The sequence below is a fragment of the Dysidea avara genome, chromosome 1, assembly GCF_963678975.1.
Source record: "Dysidea avara chromosome 1, odDysAvar1.4, whole genome shotgun sequence".
Classification (NCBI taxonomy): Eukaryota; Metazoa; Porifera; class Demospongiae; order Dictyoceratida; family Dysideidae; genus Dysidea; species Dysidea avara.
This window is the reverse complement of record NC_089272.1, coordinates 58832807-58852815: the sequence shown is the minus strand read 5'-3', so window position 1 is coordinate 58852815 and position 20009 is coordinate 58832807. Positions and strand designations below refer to the sequence as shown.

The following is a 20009-nucleotide window of genomic DNA, read 5'->3' as shown; positions in this document are numbered from 1 at the left end:
CATTTAGATCCACAATTATATTTTTCTGGCATCGTGTGTACAGCGATGTACGAATAATGTTCTTAAAGCTATTAGCCCACTCTATTAGAACCACTACCAATCATGATATTATTGATGCATAAAGAAACAAGGTGAGTGTTTTGTAATTCTCTCACCTACTGTATAAGGTGAGTGTGCCTAGATATACAGGGGTGTATGTTATAGTTAAACCCCACCATGAGTAGGATATTGTAGTTCAAGGCTGAAATGAAGCCGAAGCCAAGGTGTTGATAACTAGATATCCTACAAGTGCAGGTTGGATTTTAACTAACTTCTATCCCACACTTTGAAGCAGTTGAGTTCACAAACAACGTGTCAATAAGGCTAGATAAGCATGGTAGTTGTGTATGGCTTCAATTTTTGGTAAACTGTGAACTTGTAGTTTTATAGTGTGTATGGCCTCATTTTTTTGCTAAATATGTGACCTTCAATTTTTGGTGAATATGTGACCGGATCTGCAAAAAGGGTTCTTACAATCTTTTCAATTGCATATACTTGGCAATCCATAACTTGACTTGTGTGTATGGTACCAACCTGAAATTTGGTCAACTTACACCCTTAACATAGCACTATTCCTGAATGACAGTGGATTAAACACATGAAGAGTTATGACTCATCAAACCTGGAAATTCGGAAAGGCTATAAACCCCCTTTTTACAGAACTGGTCACGTATGTAGTTCATATTGTGTAAGGCTTTGAATTGCTTTGGTTGCACTTCTTTCAATTGGATGCGTAAATATATAATACTTATTGTCTTCCATATATGTGCTAGGGTTTAACTACCTTTCCCTACCATATACTCCCAGTTTTTTTACCTTAATGTAGGGCTTCAGTGGGATAGAAATATCACTTACTGTGTACCACAACTGTGTCATGTTTAGCTGATCCCTAGCCCTCATGCCTGTGGCCCTCACACTTCGGGAATATACATATATGTGCACCACTTCCACACATTTCAGATCAAAGGAAAGCCAGTGCATATTACATCACATATTGCACTGGTTCAGGAAAGTTAATGAGATATACGCACTGAAAATAGTGCAAATATAAATCTTTCTAAGGCAGTACGTATATTTCGTTAACTCTGTGCATATATCACTTCAACCCATTTCAAAAATCCTCATATTTCTTTGATGTCCTTTGTTATCTCTTTGTGCCATTATATAGTCATACATCTTGAGATTGATTGTGGGATTAAGTTTCTTAGTCCTATTCTCAACGCATGCTAAGGAGTTCCTTTAACTGAAATGGAGCTGAATACAGGTGAGTTCTATAGTATTGTTTTCATAAGTTCTAGACACCTATCTCCATGCTAGGTAATGCGTGAAAAGTATATTGAGCCATTAGATGTAAAGTGGTATTCATGCGTGACTGTAATTTTATTCATGGTGACAACTTGCTACTCATATTATAGTGAATATATACCTAGCAGTATAACAGCAGTAAACTATCATTATCAAGTTGCATTTCAATGTATCACTGTATCTCACTGTATCAACCCACAATCAAAATTTTCATATGCACGTGTTGCTGTGCCTATGTTTGAATTCATAGCACAGCAATGGCTTGTCATTATTCTTACGTTATTTCTAATGCTACTATCAATATAAATGAAGCATGCCAGCAGTTTCCCACATTTGTAGGTGATTAACACATGTGGCACATATTATGTGACCAGATATGCAAAAAGGGGTCTTATAGTCTTTCCAAAGTTTCAAGTTGGATTAGTCATAACTCATCATATGTTTAACACATGTCTTAAAATCATATCCAGCAATTGTGCTATGTTAGGAGTGTAAGGTGACCAAATTTCAGGATGGTACCATACACACAAGTCAAGTTATGGATTGCCAAGTACATGCAATTGGAAAGGCTATAAGACGCCTTTTCACAGATCCGGTCAATATTAGTTATACCACAGGCACCAGTCCTTTGGCAGATATATACACATGAGCAATCGGGCCACATTTGTGCCTGTAGTATATATAACTATTAAATATTAACATGATATACTACTGTACTTCAATAGTAACATTACTTAAATATACGTGCAGTATAATAATGATGTGAGTACAGGTGCATAGTTGTGGAGTAAAAATAATTGGTGAAATATAAGTACACCATCAATCATACTACTAATTCACGGGTTCTACCAGCTTTCTATACATTTATAGATCGAGTACCTGTCACAGAATATAGATGCTTTGTACAAGGGCAAGTGTAATTCATGTTTACTTGAAGTTGCTAGAATTACGGACTATCTGATTAGAGCGCATTCATCTAAATACAGTATACTGTATAATGTTAATATGTATGTTGTCCTAATTTAAGTCTTTAGAGGAGTGTATTCTCTTGTATCAAAACAATCTACGCCTAACAGTATGATAAACATTACAATTGCATGTAAACTTTTAACATTCAAAGACAAAACTTAATTTTTCTATATACAATAAATGTGACCTACTTTGGGAAAACCATCGATCTGTGCACACCAATAGATTGGGAGATACACAATTTTAAACCAGTATAGCTTGGGAAGGACAAAAGCTAAGAGTTTGAAACTTTCACCGTGAATGCAGCCAACCATGGTGTTTATTACAATTCAATCCATAGAAAGCAACTTGTTGATGTTACCACGTTTTTGAGCACCTTTTTCACGATGGTATCTGTAACACGAACACATCACCATGGGTGGTGGTGGATGGGTAATTGATATATGAACAGAAAATGGCCAAGTGGGTAATATGGTATCTCCAGCCTTAATATCAAGACACACGGTAGTGTGTCGTGCGGCCAAGAAAACTGGCGACCACACCGTGAGTATATTTACAGGAAGAAAGAAAACAGCTTTTTCATGCGTGCATAGCTCCATGGCCCCTTCTCCAAAGCACACCATTTTTTGCATTATAGCTGTCCCCCAAGTAGGGTACGCCACACAGCAAATTTGATAAAATTCGCAACAGCCATTTGCAAGATATGGGCGTTCAAAATTTCATTTTAATTTCTTTGTTTTTTCTTTTTCTTATGCCGTACGGGGCCTTCGATTTCTTTTCGCACACTTTGCAAAAATGCTATAAAACGCAAATGTGTAACTCGATTGCCTCAATCTTTGGCACAAATGAAGAGCGTGTAATGGTGGATTTACGTATCAAGTTTGTTGTGAATCTGAGTAATATTCAAGGAGTTATGGACGTTTATTCACGTAAAAAAAGATCACATTTCTGTCACGGCTACAGGGTAAACCAAGTACAGAAATAACTTGAAAATTGGTGTGTAGATAGGCTAATCATCGTAGCAGTGTCTTTTGATAGTTTGAATAACAATAGAGTTACAGCGACAAAGTTATAAAGCAAAAACTACGCAAGTGTAAAATCACAGAATCGAGATACTCTAATAGAGCAGTCACCACGGGGTAATAAAGGTGTGCAAAAATGTCGAAAGAAAACTTACCACAGTTTGAACCAGGGACCTCCATACCTATTAAATACCTGCATCCTTAACCACTGAACCACTGCTACCTTGACTGATCACTCACTTAATTTCTGCTTTATAAATGAAATTTCTAGTTGAAATCTGCTTATAATCAAACGTTTGTAATTTCATAGATCTACCAATAGAAGTACTAGATTGTATTAGAACATTCTATGTATGTTCTATTAGAAGTCCTCAAAAAAATGTGCACTCTATTAGAGTATTACAATAATATTATTAAATATTCAATTAAATCATGCATGAAATACATTTATAAGTCTGTCTTCAATAATTATCATTGTATCTACATAGAAACGAAGAAATGTGAGTAAAAAGACCTCAAAGTCAGCCATAGGCTGGTTTTGGGGCCTTATAAAGTACAAAAAGAAGTGAAATCCTCACAAAAACAGCCAAGCTGTGAAAAAATGGTGCGGCCTTAAAAAGCCTGGGTGAAAAAGTTGTGAAATCAAAGGTGGCGGCCAAGAAATGGTTGCAATGATTTGAATGCTAAAAAAGTTTAATAATGGCTGTGTACATTGTCAAAATTTATTAGCATTAACATCATTGCAGCCATTTCTTGGCCGCCACCTTTGATTTCACAACTTTTTTCACCTAGGCTTTTTAAGGCCGCACCATTTTTCACAGCTTGGCTGTTTTTGTGTGGATTGGGCTCTGAAGACCACCTGTGTCACTGAGAAACAAAGAAATGTATGTAGAAAATATCTGGACAACTGTCCAAGGCTGTTCATGTCTCTAGTCTCATGCTTCGGCTTGCCAGTGACACTACAAGGTGCCAGAGCATTCCCAGTGGCTTACACAGGTCTCTAGAGATCCACTAATGAAAAGTAGCCTGATCAAACCAAAGGCATGGCTGTGGTACAATTGTGTAGAGTATCGGTGTGGCTATCCACTCATGGTGAAAACTGAACTTCACTGGTGTGTGTGTAGATCGATGATGTCCCAAAATTTGGTTACAAATACCATATGTTTCATATACCGCTTTCCCAACAATTCATATCCTTCAAGTGGGCCATGGCACTACTGTCAACTTAATAAGGCTACATATCTCTATAATGTATACATGTATTAATGTACCATGTCCCTCATATGGTTCCAGTACCAATAAATATGTTAGTGCTAACTTACTACATGCCTCCATAATGTTGAGTATAACACACTTACTTTTTGTTAGTAAGACTGAAATTCCAGTATGCACATTTCAAATTTATACACTTGCTGCCACTGTTTACGAACTGTAATTAAAAGACTGATCATTAATATTCCACAGTACATTATTAGTATGTTTTCCATTTTGCCTCAAACAAACTAGGGATGCTAATAGATTATTATTATCTACTAGGACAACACACTAAATAGTGTGTGTATGTCTTGGGAGTTAAAAAATATTGTTATACATAGTAACAAATACATATTATTAGTAATCATGAATAACAAATCAATAGTTTGTTTACTTTGTCAAATTTTAGCTTCACAGTACCATTGTCTGGCAGTTCTATGTAACCATTTGAGATCTGACTAGAAATGATCAAACTTCTATTAGAGCTGCTGTCTCCACTATAGTGCAAAATAAAATTTTACAGTATGTATACAGGGTATCATACAGTACGATAGCACTGCATAGTAGGGACCACAAAGGAGTAGGCATGGGCCATGAAATAACATCACACAAAAACAAAGCCTCATTTTCTCAGACGACGATGGGGCAGTATTATTTAGGTAAAACTAAGCCCAAACAAGCTTTCAGATCAACCCGAAATACTTTCAACAAGTTGCTATTGAATTTATATATATATATTTAATGAAATTTTCTATTGACTGACTAACTGACTGACTGACTGCCCGACTGCCTGACTGATGCCTTCAGACAAGCGTAACTCGACAACAGCTTAGGTTACGGGCTTGATGTTTTCACTGTTTGATGTCGCTTTGGCCTGAGAGGTGCCTTTGGCATACCGCATTACATACAATGTATTCCTTATGGACTTACCAATGCCCTCCTCCTTTGTGTCCCATTCATCTTTGCTGACAGCAAAAAGTGTCAATTTAGTGGTAGCACATGATGGCTTCCCATCAAAACGGAAATCACCCAAATTTTTCATAGTGGCTATTTTGATTACAGAGGTGATTTTCGAACAGTCCTTCATTTGTACTACTGTGTAACAGGTTAAACATAGCCGACAATGAGGCATAATGGATACTTAACTTTTCAAAATGATAATTGATATAAAACATCAAGAAGTGTTATTAGGGACCCACTGATTGTGCTGGTATAATAATGAGCATTATAGGTACCTGAAAGCATTGAGCATAATGCATAATAGGAAGAACACTAGTGCATTGCCATAAATTTATGCTTATCTAAATACATATCATGAAAAGATTGATATACTGTAATAGAACAGTCAGAGAATAATCAGACAGCTGACTGTTCTATTAAAATACATTGATCTTTTTTGTGACTTGCATTTTGACAAGCAAGGATGTAGAGTCTGTGCTTCAGCAACTTACTGTTTCACCATAAAGTGCAAATTTACTAGAAAAACATGGGAGCTGAGGTATAAATATTGAGCATAATTTGAGCATAATACTGTAGGTAAATATTGGGCATTAATTTAAGCATAATAGGCAAAATTGTGAGCAGTGCTGCATAGCATAATAAGTAAAATAATGAGCAAAATTGGCGGGTCCTTAAGTGTTATATTCCTACCGTGCATTTTTATTATGGTACCTGGAGCACAGTAGGAATATAACACTTCTTATTGTTTTACTGTGATTTAATATTGTGCAATACTCCAGCTTGTTTCAGTACTTCTTATTGATGTGGTATTGTCCCTACTCTAGCTTAAAATTCCAAAAAAGTTTTGTGTACTTATAATTAGTTCATTTAAATATATAATTTCCATCACTACATTATATTATGGGTTTAGCTACATATAATATGGTATTTTAAATATTGTAAATTTAAAAATGAAGTAGGGATCTATGCAATAAAAGTAGTGAAACAAGACATGAATGATGGTATTACAGCATAGCTCAGTGGGAAAGTCCCAACTTTGGCATTGAACAAAATAATTGTCGTAGCTATTGTGCCAAAGTAGGGACTTTCCCACTGAGCTATGCTGTAATACCATCATTTATTTCTTGTTTCACTACTTTTATTGCATAGATCCCTACTTCTCTCCTTTTTAAATTAACAATTAACAAATTTTAAAACACTAGCTTGCTTAGTTTTTTTACTGTAGCTCAGCTAGCTGCAATGTAACTTGTGACTGTCCTAATAGAATATCATACATGACTGTTGTATTTGAGTGACCGTTGTATTAGAGTATATCTCAAATCAACTAAGAGGTGTGCAGCTAGCTAGACCAATAAGGGGTGAGGTCATCTTGCTTACTGTTAAGTAAACAGCTAGATTGTTAAGAGGTGTGGTTCCAGCACTCTATTGCTATTAGTCCACCTATATATTTAATTGATGGGTGTGGTCACAAACCTATAGTGAATGGGATCTCAATCGCAAACTTTATAGTATATCGCCGGGACTGAAGTGTTTCTGAAATCCAGGTCTGAAATAATTCTGTGGCATCTATTATGTTGCAGAAAGAAAGTGTTGATACGAAACCTTGATATGGTTTTGTTGGATGAAGAAGACAAGCAGTCTGAAAGAAAAGACAAGGAATGGAAGTTCTACACTTGTTGGAACCCCAAAAGGTACATCCCACTGGTGAATTTGTTGTTGCAGCATCAAATGGTGGTCATGCACTGCTTTGTTTGGCCTCTAGCATTGTGACTGTGGTCAGTGAGGCAGTGATTTAGTGAGGCAGTGATTTAGTGAGGCAGTGAGTTAGTGAGGCAGTGAGTTAGTGAGGCAGTAAAACTAAAACTTGAGTTTTGCCGATTTTTTAAAAATTCTATATCCGGGCACCTGTAAGTGTTTTGTTATTTTTAATGCTGTTGTATATATTACATGGACTAGTACTATTCCATAAAGATGATTTCTGTAGCATAAAATGTTTGCAGCCTAGGGACATTTTACACTACAAAAAAATCCCCTTTACAAAATAGTACTAGTCCATATAATATATAAAACAGCACATAATATATTAGGGTGATTTTTGAAGGCGGAATTTTGGGCGGTGTGTAAAATTTTCACTGCGATTCCTACTTAAACGGTACTACCATACCGTTTGATACCAGTCTATGTACATAAGTGCTCTTGCTATGACATGCCATAATTGGTGAAAACACTTATACCTACTCTAATACAACCTGTACTATATTCTGTATGGTTTATGAATTACATACTGTACATGTATGTAAAAATAATGTTACTGCACAGTAATGTATATGAAGTAAATATCCTTATGCTTAGAATCCATTCATTGCCATTAATACAATGTACACAACATAATACAAAAATATAATTATACAGCAATAAATTTACCTCTGAGGACCATCATCAAGATATCGTTGCAGATTATTGGCTATGAAATTTACAACTGGCACGTTGATGCCTATAACAGTCACCATTTAATGTACAGTAATTTTATAGTGTCTTATCCCATGTAAACACAGTATAATGCATAAAATCAATAGCTGCTATTTGTATGACTGTACAATTTAACATTTAAAAATTACGTTGAATGCTTCTCTGATAAATTATAGCAATGGCTGGTATTGTAACTTGAGTATCACCAACTTCTGGAAACACGATATCTCTTATAAGTTCTTCTTCATCTGGAGGAAACTGAGCACTGATATCTGGATAAAATACAATATATTGAAGGTTAGAACATGTTTATTGTTGCTAACTTATGTTTTCTCTCTCTATTGTTATTGTTCTGTTCTCAACAAACTGATTGGTTGAATTTGTTGATATGGATGTATTCAATAAATTACCAACAGCTATGGCAAAATTTTCTGTATTTTCCAGTAAGTCTTCTCCCACTGACAACTCCTCCTATAGTTTGTAACAAACGTTTCATACTGAAAAGTAGTATACATGTATAAAACATTTTAATACATATTGTAGTACTTTTGCACCAGGGAAAGAGATGCCATATGTGAACATATTCATTGCTTTCGTTTATACATGGCTAGTAAAGTACATTCTTTTGCACTTAAAACATTGTTATCAGCTTGAGTTAAAAAACATTTTCTGTGCTTATTCACAATCAAAGCTTACTGCAGGCTCACATTTATTCACTTACATTTGGCCTCATTAACGCCTTGCCATTATTCTTATGTAAGTTATCAATGATTGAATTCATGTGGTCTAATATAAACACAATCGCAAAGCAGATGTTTATACTACTATTGCAGGTGATTTATGCAAGTAGTTGTAACATGGGCACTTGTGATTTGCCTGATATATGAACACTTGCACTTGCGCCTGCAGCTCAAGTGCAGTAATATAATGTCAGACAATTCACTAATGCCCATGTTACTACTCTTGCATTTTAAAATGTGACCAGGTTTTACAAAAAACAGCTCCAAATTGCACATCAGACAAAATCAAACCAACTCCACCAGTGGATAGATACACTATAGTTTTGGTCCTCAGTACTACTCAATCTACTCGAGACTGGTTTTAACAGATGTTGTGGAGAGCTCAAATGGCAGTTTAAGGACTTGTGAAGGGCCTGGCTTCAGTGGTAGACTGATGGATGGCCTGATAATGTTGAGAAGTGATTTTTCTGTTGATTTTGCTGTATCAGCCCTGTAATGTCATGTCTGGACTTCAATCATGGTCTGCCTCCATTTTGAAGTCTATTTCTTGCTCACCTCACCACCCTTCTCCCCTTCCTGAGCACTTGTGATACCACTGTACTTCGCTCATCAAATTGCAACTGCTCAGATTTTCTGTCATATTTGGCAGGAAACTCTATAAACAGCTACAAGTACTGGAAGTGGTCTGAAAGGTAATAGATTGATGCATCGTTTGTGAAAAGTTCATACACGTACTTGCTATCCTTGGTGAGTTAGGCTGACTTAATTTTTTAAACCGTTTATCTCAAAACTTCCAGTGTGCAATTTGGAATGTTTTTCCAAAATCAGTCACAAAATTAACATGGTTAATGAGTAATTATAGTTACTACAAGATCCATGAGGTTTACAGAACACTCCAAGAGTTGGCTGAATTGCAGGCACAGTGTTGGGTAATTACAGTAGGCTTTTATTGAATAATCTATCAAATGCAGGCAGGCGTATATATTATAGTATTTATGCTGATTTGGGAACTCTACTGTAGTTTAATAAAATTAAGGCGACTATGTATTGTTATATTATGTGTCCAGATTCACAAAACAACAATACACAAAAGTTATGGCTTAATTGTAAAGTAAGTTGTCTTAGATATAGAACAACACATTGGTACACTGTAAATTCAACAGATTTTTGTGATGTCTGTGGTAATGCAACAGCCAGGAGGTAATCAAACATTTATTGGAATAATTTAATAATAGTTATGTTGGCCAAATCCACGATTCTTGATTTTCTATGCATTCGAGAAAGTTCTACAACATTAGACTCATGTTATTAATAGTATGTTTGCTCATGTGAATCCCATAGCAACACAATGATTATACAAGTAACTGTATTACAACTGCTGTTTATTTTGTAACTTGTCTTACTTACTTCTCTTGCAGCTTCAAAAGAGTGCTCATTAGAACTGCTCAGTAAATTATCAATAGTTGTAGTAATGTTCTAAAAGCAAAAAAATACAATAATTAGCAAACACTTTAGTAATAGTGTAGTCAGATTGTACTGATTGTTGTATACATGCAGTGAAGCTAAAAGAGTCCTAGGATATGTATATTAATGCCACTATTTTATCAAAGTGAAGATACTAATGCAAAGGGCTAGCCCTATAGCTGGTATACACAAAAAATTGTCACAAAATATGGTATAATACTCTTCATGCTATTAAAGAATTCCAGCAAAGTTTTAAAACATTAAAAATTTAATTCTTGAAGTTATGACCAACACAAACCAATACATTTCAATAACTATTAACTACCTGTATTACTGGCTCAAGATCTTCAACAGTATCATTTTCTGCATTCTCACTACTACTTGTAATAGATGTGATGCTGTATAAAATTGATATACTGTAATAAATCAAAGTGTTGAACCAAACTTTCCAGGAAACACACTGAGTTAATTAACACTACAGAATTTATCAACATTAACTTAATTTAAGTGATCTTGACATTCAGTGTGTTTGTATGTTGGTGGTAGTCCCTCGTAAACATCTCATTGATACCGACCTTATTAATGTACTAAGAGCTTCATTGGTTGTGTTAATGTCATTTGGTACAAGACGTCCCTCTGATGTGGAAGTCAACATTGTTAACTCTTCACTAACTTGCTGTACTTCATCAATTTCAAAAGATACAGTGAGGTCCATTGTGTCAGAACTGGTGGTGCTCCTTAAGATATCTTGCAGTTGACCAGCTCGATCATTCAACATTACTAGTTCCACATTGCTGCAGTTGCTAGTATTGATATATTCACTCCACACAGAACCTTCCAAGCATTGTCTCGATGCTAATCCTGCAGTATATACCATATGCAAGTTTCAAATTCACATTTACTAAAGATTGATGATTATAATGTGGAAGAATTTCACAGAAAGTGTTTAATTCACTAGGAGCTACTTACTACAATTATGATTTAGTAGTATCAAGATATTTGCCATGACTTTCACTCAGATTACACAATGCAAAATGTCACATGCATGTAGTACAACAATAATATAACAATAAAGAGCTACATATCCATAGGTAAAAATCACACAATGTTAAAAGAGTAGATGCCAGCTTGGGAGCAAATCAAAGGAGGGTAGAGATGGCAAGCTTCAGGGTGAAATACGTAAACGTCAATGGGTGCTCTAGAATGGAAGAAGAAGGTATTGCCACAAATATTAGACAGTATGAAGCTGCCCAAGCTAATTACATCATTTCCATTCACTTCAGTTCCCATGAAAGCAAATTACATCATTTCCATTCACTTCAGTTCCCTCAGAGGAACACAGATGGACAGTGGTGGCTTTTAAATGTATGCAATATTGTTGCAGCTTCAAACACTAATCTGATAAATTTGACAACTTTAAGACTTTTAAACTACAGTCCACCTTTATAGTGCTCGGTATATCAAACCAAAGCATACCAGATGTTATTTAGTAATGGCGTAATCCCACATAGGCCTTTGAAGGCTCACTTAAAGGGGGTATTGTATGCATTTACTTGATCAAATACTGTGCCATAAAATGTCTACCACATTAATGAATATTACCCAAATTGTGTTTTTAACAGAGCATAAACACCTTCTAAATGCTACAGCTATACATGGCAGCAGTTCCATATACTAAAGAAGTAGTATAACAATAAAGTTACAGGATAAAAAGTAGCAAGGCTTGCTGAATGGATCATTGTGCATGTCCATGGCCTATTTTTAATTTCATTTTTGGATGGAAACAGCCCAAACCTGGCCGTTTCTTCTTGCCGAAATGTATGCATGAGAAGCCATACAAGACCATGCTTAGAGGTTGGTTTTTTGGTGTGCGCTGCTTGTGGCTAATAGAATCTATCTTTATTAAACTCACTATAGGCCAGGAAGCATAATCTTTGCTGAAGACTTTGTTACAAGGTGGTTTTTTCGCTACGTGATTATTGTACATGGGTGGGTTATCAAGATTAAAGTAGAGCAGTCACGTAAAATAATGCAGTCAAGTGTATAACAACAATCCTTGCACTGAATTTGACAGCTATTAAAGGCTTCAGTGATGTAAATTGTAGCTCATATTAGGAGACTCTTGGTCTATATGCACATTGCGATATGATCAGTTTCATGTGTGTACTAAAATGTTGATGGCATTACTGTGCAGAATGCAAAATTATTGTATTCACCACAGTCTTCATTATCAATCAAAGAAATCCATAATCCATTACTGGATTAATAAAAAGTACATAAGCTAGATGAATTAAAAATTGAAAATTTTAAGAGGGAGAATGGGCCTAGGGATCACTGAAAAAAGCCACGAAATAAGAAGGGATCGCTGGGATGGTAATGTAAACCACAAATCCCTATTTTGATTCTGTCATAAATCTTTAATTACATGCTCTGTCATTTTGAAATGAGTCAAAATGAGTCAAAATAGGGATTTGACTCATTTCGACTCATTTACCATCCCAGCAATGCCTTCTTGTTTCGTGGCTTTTTTCAGTGATCCCTATTCTCCCTCTTAACATTTTCAATTTTTTATTCATCTATATATCAGGCAAATCCCTTGTGGCCATCATGGTATAACCAAGAGTCCCTACTATTGTTAACTCTTGATATAACTATTAAATAAAGCAGCAAACAGCAGTATTTTCTGACACAAAACCCTGTCTCAGAATAACTATTCTGTTTGTGGTCTTCTGGATTCAATGATTTGTAGTTGACAGCAATGCTGACTGCTGTATTAGAATAGATATTACCATGTCTAGATGTAAATCAAGTTGCTTCTTGACATTCACCCACATACCAGTATGTCTACCACATTGGCAACTATTACTGTACATGTAATTAAGATTTATTGAGTTAAATTGAAATATGTCTGCGACTCTGCGTTAAAGATTGAGACACTCTAAGAGCAGTCAGCCACTCTAACATTACCGTCAGTTTTTCTACTACAGCAATCATAATCATAACCATGTAACCAACAGTAAACATATAACCATTATTATGTTACTGGTAGACATTTTTATAAATTCAAACTTTCAAACTCTGCTAAAAAAGATTACATTATTTCAAAATTTTGTAGAAACTGCTTTGTTGTCATCTGCTATACTTATGAAAGATTTCAATCCTTTGAAAATTTCATTCTTTGAAACAAGTTAGCTGGTGGACAGTGCATTGTCAAATTGAAGGCTAACCAAAATAATGTTAATATTCAAAAATTATAACTGCCTGCAATACTATCCGATTGCTCTCAAGGTGATGGGAAAAAAATCTTATGTTGGTTGCCTAAATTTTGACAGTATTCCCCTCTGCAGTCCAGAAGCCACCAATTTCCACTTCAAATGCAGTTCAGTCAGACTGCTCTATTAGAACATCTCATCTAAAGGATTTAAAAAAGTTTCCAGCATACAGAAATATTCAGAATTTTTTATTGATATGATGAGGTTTTAACTCTCTAGAGGTCTGCTTAGCTACAGATTACCTTTGCACACTAGGGATGATTGACATCACAATATCTCTCAGTCCTATCCCAGTCCCACTTTTTTTTACTAGCTGATTATGCTATAAACACAGCTCTAAATAATGGCCAACCTGGATTCGTAACCTTACCAATTTTAATTTAACACAAAAATAATAGTAGCTGCAGCATTTAATAAATTATAATGTGCATGTATAACCACCACAACTACCTTTCATTACCTGTATTGATATATTGTGAGTCCCTGTGTAAAACTACATTGTCTATAGTTACATATACTGTAGTCTACTATTTTCAAGTACTTACCGGCTGATTCAGATAGTCCAGGACACTTTTGAAAAGCGGTATCACCAACAGGTGTAGATGGCCATTCTATATTCCACGTTGAATCATTGTTTGTACTACATTCGTTACCTGTATACCACATAAAGGTACATACATTTTAATCTCTACAGTACAGGTACACATATAAACTCCAGAATATGCATACAGTATAGCTATCACAGTGATATTAATAGTATAGATTTACCGATCTACCTATCTAGTATCGGATCAGTACCGATCTCGACAATTTGAGCAAAATTGGTAGAATCAATTTTCTGTTAAAGCCACCAATTCATGATACCGATCTTTCTCATCACCATTTTTTCAAACATACCAGACTTCTATCATTTCTCTGCTCCATTTACGAAATAAGCTAAAGTATAATGCCATTTCATTGCCTGATGCTCACTGAAACTACGAGAAGCCATATAAATACATGTGAGTTAGTTGTGTTTTAGTGTTGTGGTTTTCTGATGCCAGTTTAACTCCCTTGCCTGTGTACATATGCATATGTAGCATTTCCACCGGTACACATAGCTGTTTAAATTACTGAAACTTACTCTTGAACTTACCAGAGGTCCTTGGCAGAAAACAATGAATAGTGCTACACCATATCAAATAGACTAAACTATTAGAATCTCTACTACAACAGCGTACAAACCATTCCAGGCAGGCATGCATTAAAATATTTGTGGGTGCTGTCATTGTTGATCGTCTGGGTGGTGTGATTGAGACCACACCACCATTGGTATTGACTCTAGTAACAATAATGTGATCATCATTCAGCTAACAATGGACCAATCAGTTTAGTCTGAGATTACAAAATGCTATAAGAACTACCTGTACAAGATCAGTCATGATAACTGATGTCAGATCGGCACAATATCAGTAGAATCAGTAATAAATTTCCTAGATCTGATTGGTATTGGTAAAGTTCAGAAAAGTTGAATCGGTACATCTCTAATTAATAGTTATGTCTTTGCCATCTTCAGATCCATAAAAAAATGTTGGTATACAGTAGTAATGAATCATGGCACTTACTCACACAAAAAGTGACCAGAAACTAGCTTCAAATACCTTCGTGGCTCCTTGGCAACTAAGTACAAAAGTGCTTTCAGAGTATACACAAATGCTTCTGATAAGTTGCCTTGACTAACTGCCTGCCTGCCTGATGCATTCAGACAAGCAAAACTAAATATAATGGGCTTGGAATTTTTTACTGTTAGATGTTACTTCAGCCCAACAGGTGACAATTGGCATGTAAAATTATGCATCTCAGGCTAACATTTGGTCCTTCTTTATGTACTATATATTTCTTTTTGCTAACTGTGCAAGGTGTCCATTCATGATAATGCACTTTGGCTTTCCTCTACTAACTAATACATTTATAAATTCAAGTCATGGCTATAAACTAAAGTAGTGAATCAAGACACACAGTAGTGTGTCGTGCGGTCCAAGAAGCCGGCACGTAACACCTGTGAGTATATTGACAGGAAGAAAGAAAATGAAATTTTTGCACCCCCGTAGCTCTGTGCTGCCTTGATGAAACACGATGATTTTTGCTGTGGACACTCCCTCCACCTTCAGCACTCCACATTCCAAATTTGAAAGAAATCGCTTCAAGCGTTCCCGAGATATGCGACTTCAAAAATTGGCTTAGTTTCTTGGTTTTTTTTCTTCTTATTTTTCTTCCTCTTTTCGCACACTTACAAAAACTGCTATAAAACGTGAACGGAATATCTGATTGCCTTGCAATTTGTCAAACTGAAGAGGGGTATAAAGGCACATCTCTGTACCAACTTTAGCTAGAATACGATAAACAGGAAAAGAGTTATGAGCGATTATTAACGAAAAATAACACCAATATGTTGTCACGCCTACAGGGTAAACCGCGTATGGGAAGAAGCTGAAAATCAGTGGGTGAATAGGTTAACTATTGAACCTCAAACCTTTTGTGGTTTGAAAGAAATCGAGCTAAAAACCAGGAAGATACAACCAAAAAACCAACTATGTGTAAAAATTATGCAATCGAGATTAGCTAGTAAAAAACTACTACTTGCCATGCCTACCAGATAAACCGCTTGGGGTAATGCTTTGAAAATCGCTGTATAGATGGAGTAATCATCTTAGAAAGGCTCTTCAATGGTGTAGAAGAATCAGACTTAAAGCCACGGAGTTATAACACGAAATCCAACTTGGTGCAGCAAGTGCGAGATCGAGATACTCTAATAGAGCAGTCATCCTAATAGAGCAGTCACCCTGAAGAGAATTCAAGAGATCAGCTAGAAACAAGAAACCTGTATAGAGATCAGCTACACACAAGTCACCCTGTATAGAGATCAGCTAGAAGAAGTCACTTCATGTAACTATGGAAAGAGATAGTTCAGCTAGAAGAAATCACCTTGTAGAATTCAGCTACAAAGAAACCACCACGTAGAGAGTTCAGCTACAAACAAATCGCCCTGTAGAGAGATCAATAGAAGAAGTTACCTTGCAGAGAGTTCAGCTACAAAGAAACCATCATGTAGAGAGTTCAGCTACAAACAAATCTCCCTATAGAGAGATCAGCTAGAAGAAGTTTCCTTGTAGAGAGTTCAGCTTCAAACAAATCACCCTGTAGAAAGATCAGCTAGAAGAAGTCACCTTGTAGAGAGTTCAGTTACAAAGAAACCACCATGTAGAGAATTCAGCTACAAACTAGTGACCCTGTAGAGACATCAGCTAGAAGAAGTTACCTTGTAGAGAGTTCAGCTAAAAACAAATCTCCCTGTAGAGAGATCAGCTAGAAGAAGTTTCCTTGTAGAGAGTTCAGCTTCAAATAAATCACCCTGTAGAAAGATCAGCTAGAAGAAGTTACCTTGTAGAGAGTTCAGTTACAAAGAAACCACCATGTAGAGAATTCAGCTACAAACTAGTGACCCGGTAGAGACATCAGCTAGAATAAGTTACCTTGTAGAGAGTTCAGCTACAAAGAAACCATTCTGTAAAGAGCTCAGCTGCAAACAAATCACCTATACAGAATTCAGCTACAAACAAATCACCCTGTAGAGAGATCAGCTAGAAGAAGTTATCTTGTAGATAGTTCAGCTACAAACAAATTATCCTGTAGAGAGATCAGCTAGAAGAAGTTACTTTGTAGAGAGTTTAGTTACAAAGAAACCACCATGTAGAGAGTTCAGCTGCAAACTAGTGACCTTGTAGAGACATCAGCTAGAGAAGTTACCTTGTAGAGAGTTCAGCTACAAACAAATCTCCCTGTAGAGAGATCAGCTAGAAGAAGTTACCTTGTAGAGAGTTCAGCTACAAAAAAACCATCATGTAGAGAGTTCAGCTGCAAACAAATCTCCCTGTAGAGAGATCAGCTAGAAGAAGTTACCTTGTAGAGAGTTCAGCTACAAACAAATCTCCCTGTAGAGAGATCAGCTAGAAGAAGTTACCTTGTAGAGAGTTCAGCTACAAAAAAACCATCATGTAGAGAGTTCAGCTGCAAACAAATCTCCCTGTAGAGAGATCAGCTAGAAGAAGTTACCTTGTAGAGAGTTCAGCTACAAACAAATCTCCCTGTAGAGAGATCAGCTAGAAGAAGTTTCCTCATGGAGAGTTCAGCTTCAAACAAATCACCCTGTAGAAAGATCAGCTAGAAGAAGTCACCTTGTAGAAAGTTCAGTTACAAAGAAACCACCATGTAGAGAGCTCAGCTACAAACTAGTGACCTTGTAGAGACATCAGCTAGAAGAAGTTACCTTGTAGAGAATTCAGCTATAAAGAAACCATTCTTTAAAGAGCTCAGCTGCAAACAAATCACCTGTACAGAATTCAGCTACAGACAAATCACCCTGTAGAAAGATCAGCTAGAAGAAGTTACCTTGTAGAGAGTTCAGTTACAAAGAAACCACCATGTAGAGAATTCAGCTACAAACTAGTGACCCTGTAGAGACATCAGCTAGAAGAAGTTACCTTGTAGAGAGTTCAGCTACAAAGAAACCATTCTGTAAAGAGCTCAGCTGCAAACAAATCACCTATACAGAATTCAGCTACAAACAAATCACCCTGTAGAGAGATCAGCTAGAAGAAGTTACTTTGTAGAGAGTTCAGACCATGTAGAGAGTTCAGCTACAAACTAGTGACCTTGTAGAGACATCAGCTAGAAAAGTTACCTTGTAGAGAGTTCAGCTACAAACAAATCTCCCTGTAGAGAGATCAGCTAGAAGAAGTTATCTTGTAGAGAGTTCAGCTACAAAGAAACCATCATGTAGAGAGTTCAGCTGCAAACAAATCTCCCTGTAGAGAGATCAGCTAGAAGAAGTTACCTTGTAGAGAGTTCAGCTACAAAAAAATCACCCTGTAGAAAGATCAGCTAGAAGAAGTCACCTTGTAGAAAGTTCAGTTACAAAGAAACCACCATGTAGAGAGTTCAGCTACAAACTAGTGACCTTGTAGAGACATCAGCTAGAAAAGTTACTTTGTAGAGAATTCAGCTACAAAGAAACCATTCTATAAAGAGTTCAGCTGCAAACAATTCACCTGCACAGAATTCAGCTACAAACATATCACCCTGTAAAGAGATCAGCTAGAAGAAATTACCTTGTAGATAGTTCAGCTACAAACAAATCACCCTGTAGAAAGATCAGTTAGAATAAGTTACCTTGTAGAGAGTTCAGCTACAAAGAAACCATTTTGTAAAGAGCTCAGCAGCAAACAAATCACCTGTACAGAATTCAGCTACAAACAAATCACCCTGTAGAGAGATCAGCTAGAAGAAGTTACCTTGTAGATAGTTCATTTACAAACAAATCTCCCTGTAGAGAGATCAGCTAGAAGAAATTACCTTGTAGAGAGTTCAGTTACAAAGAAACAACCATGTACAGAGTTCAGCTGCAAAGAAATCACCCTGTAGAAAATTCAGCCACAAACAAATTGCCCTGTAGAAATATCGGTTAGAACAAGTTACCTTGTAGATCGTTCAGCTACAAACAATTCACCCAGTAGAGAGAGCATCTAAAAGAAGTCACCTTGTAGAGTGTTCAGTTACAAAGAAACTACCATGGAGATTTCTGTAATCATGTGACCAAATTTTGGAAAATCACCCATATGGCCATGGGTGCATTTGATACCTAAAATATTTAATGTTCAATTAACTAACATTATAGTGCAAATCTACTTGTTAATGGTTGTAACCCACTCTCAATACCTTAAATTACAGGAAAATTCTTGAAATAGTTTTAAAACCGTGCCCTGCTCTTATTAGTAACCCATTAAACATGAAAATTCTAATTATTTCGCACGCATCCATCAGGGTGATTTTCCAAAATTCAGTCACATATGTATTATATATATAATTTGTACATTTACTGATAAAATATTTAAAGTACATCTACTTCATCTTTTCTTCTTCCTGTGGTAAAGAAAAAAAGATAGGTTAAAAAAGTCCCAAAGCCGGCCATAGGCCGGCTTTGGGGTATACAAATACAAAAAGAAATGAAATCTAATCCAAAACAGCCAAGCTGTAAAAAAGTGTGCGGCCCTCAAAAAGGCTATGGTGAAAAAAGATGTGAAATCCAAGGTGGTGGCCAAGAAATGGCTGTGATGGTAGGTTAATGGTAAAAATTCTAATAACGACAATTCAGGTGAATTTTGTGCCAAGACCAAGCGGCACAAAAATTCACCTGAATTTTCGTTATTAAAATTTTTACCATTAACCTACCATCACAGCCATTTCTTGGCCGCCACCTTGGATTTCACATCTTTTTTCACCATAGCCTTTTTTAGGGCCGCACACTTTTTTTAAAGCTTGGCTGTTTTGGATTAGATAAACATTGACTAGTATATCTGTAAGTGTAGGTGACCCCCTTGTTTCACTACTTTTTATTTCTATGATCCCTTATAAAGCCAAAATTCATTTTTTCCATGTACGCGCACCATTTCCACCCAATCAAATCAAGAATAAAAAGT

General features: G+C 36.1%; 1 protein-coding gene across 2 annotated transcripts in view; it reads right to left on the bottom strand.

The window, feature by feature from the left end:
• Positions 1 to 20009, bottom strand: part of LOC136238086 (uncharacterized) — a 124345-nt gene that overhangs the window by 32364 nt on the left and 71972 nt on the right. For both annotated transcript variants that reach the window (XM_066028416.1, XM_066028424.1), the window contains 9 exons: positions 14040 to 14147; positions 10798 to 11083; positions 10548 to 10620; positions 10166 to 10234; positions 8342 to 8489; positions 8168 to 8290; positions 7974 to 8043; positions 4984 to 5086; positions 4694 to 4764 (listed from right to left, as the gene is read on the bottom strand). In XM_066028416.1, coding sequence (XP_065884488.1) covers positions 4694 to 4764; positions 4984 to 5086; positions 7974 to 8043; positions 8168 to 8290; positions 8342 to 8489; positions 10166 to 10234; positions 10548 to 10620; positions 10798 to 11083; positions 14040 to 14147 — 1051 coding nt within the window. The remainder of the gene's footprint in view (positions 1 to 4693; positions 4765 to 4983; positions 5087 to 7973; positions 8044 to 8167; positions 8291 to 8341; positions 8490 to 10165; positions 10235 to 10547; positions 10621 to 10797; positions 11084 to 14039; positions 14148 to 20009) is intronic.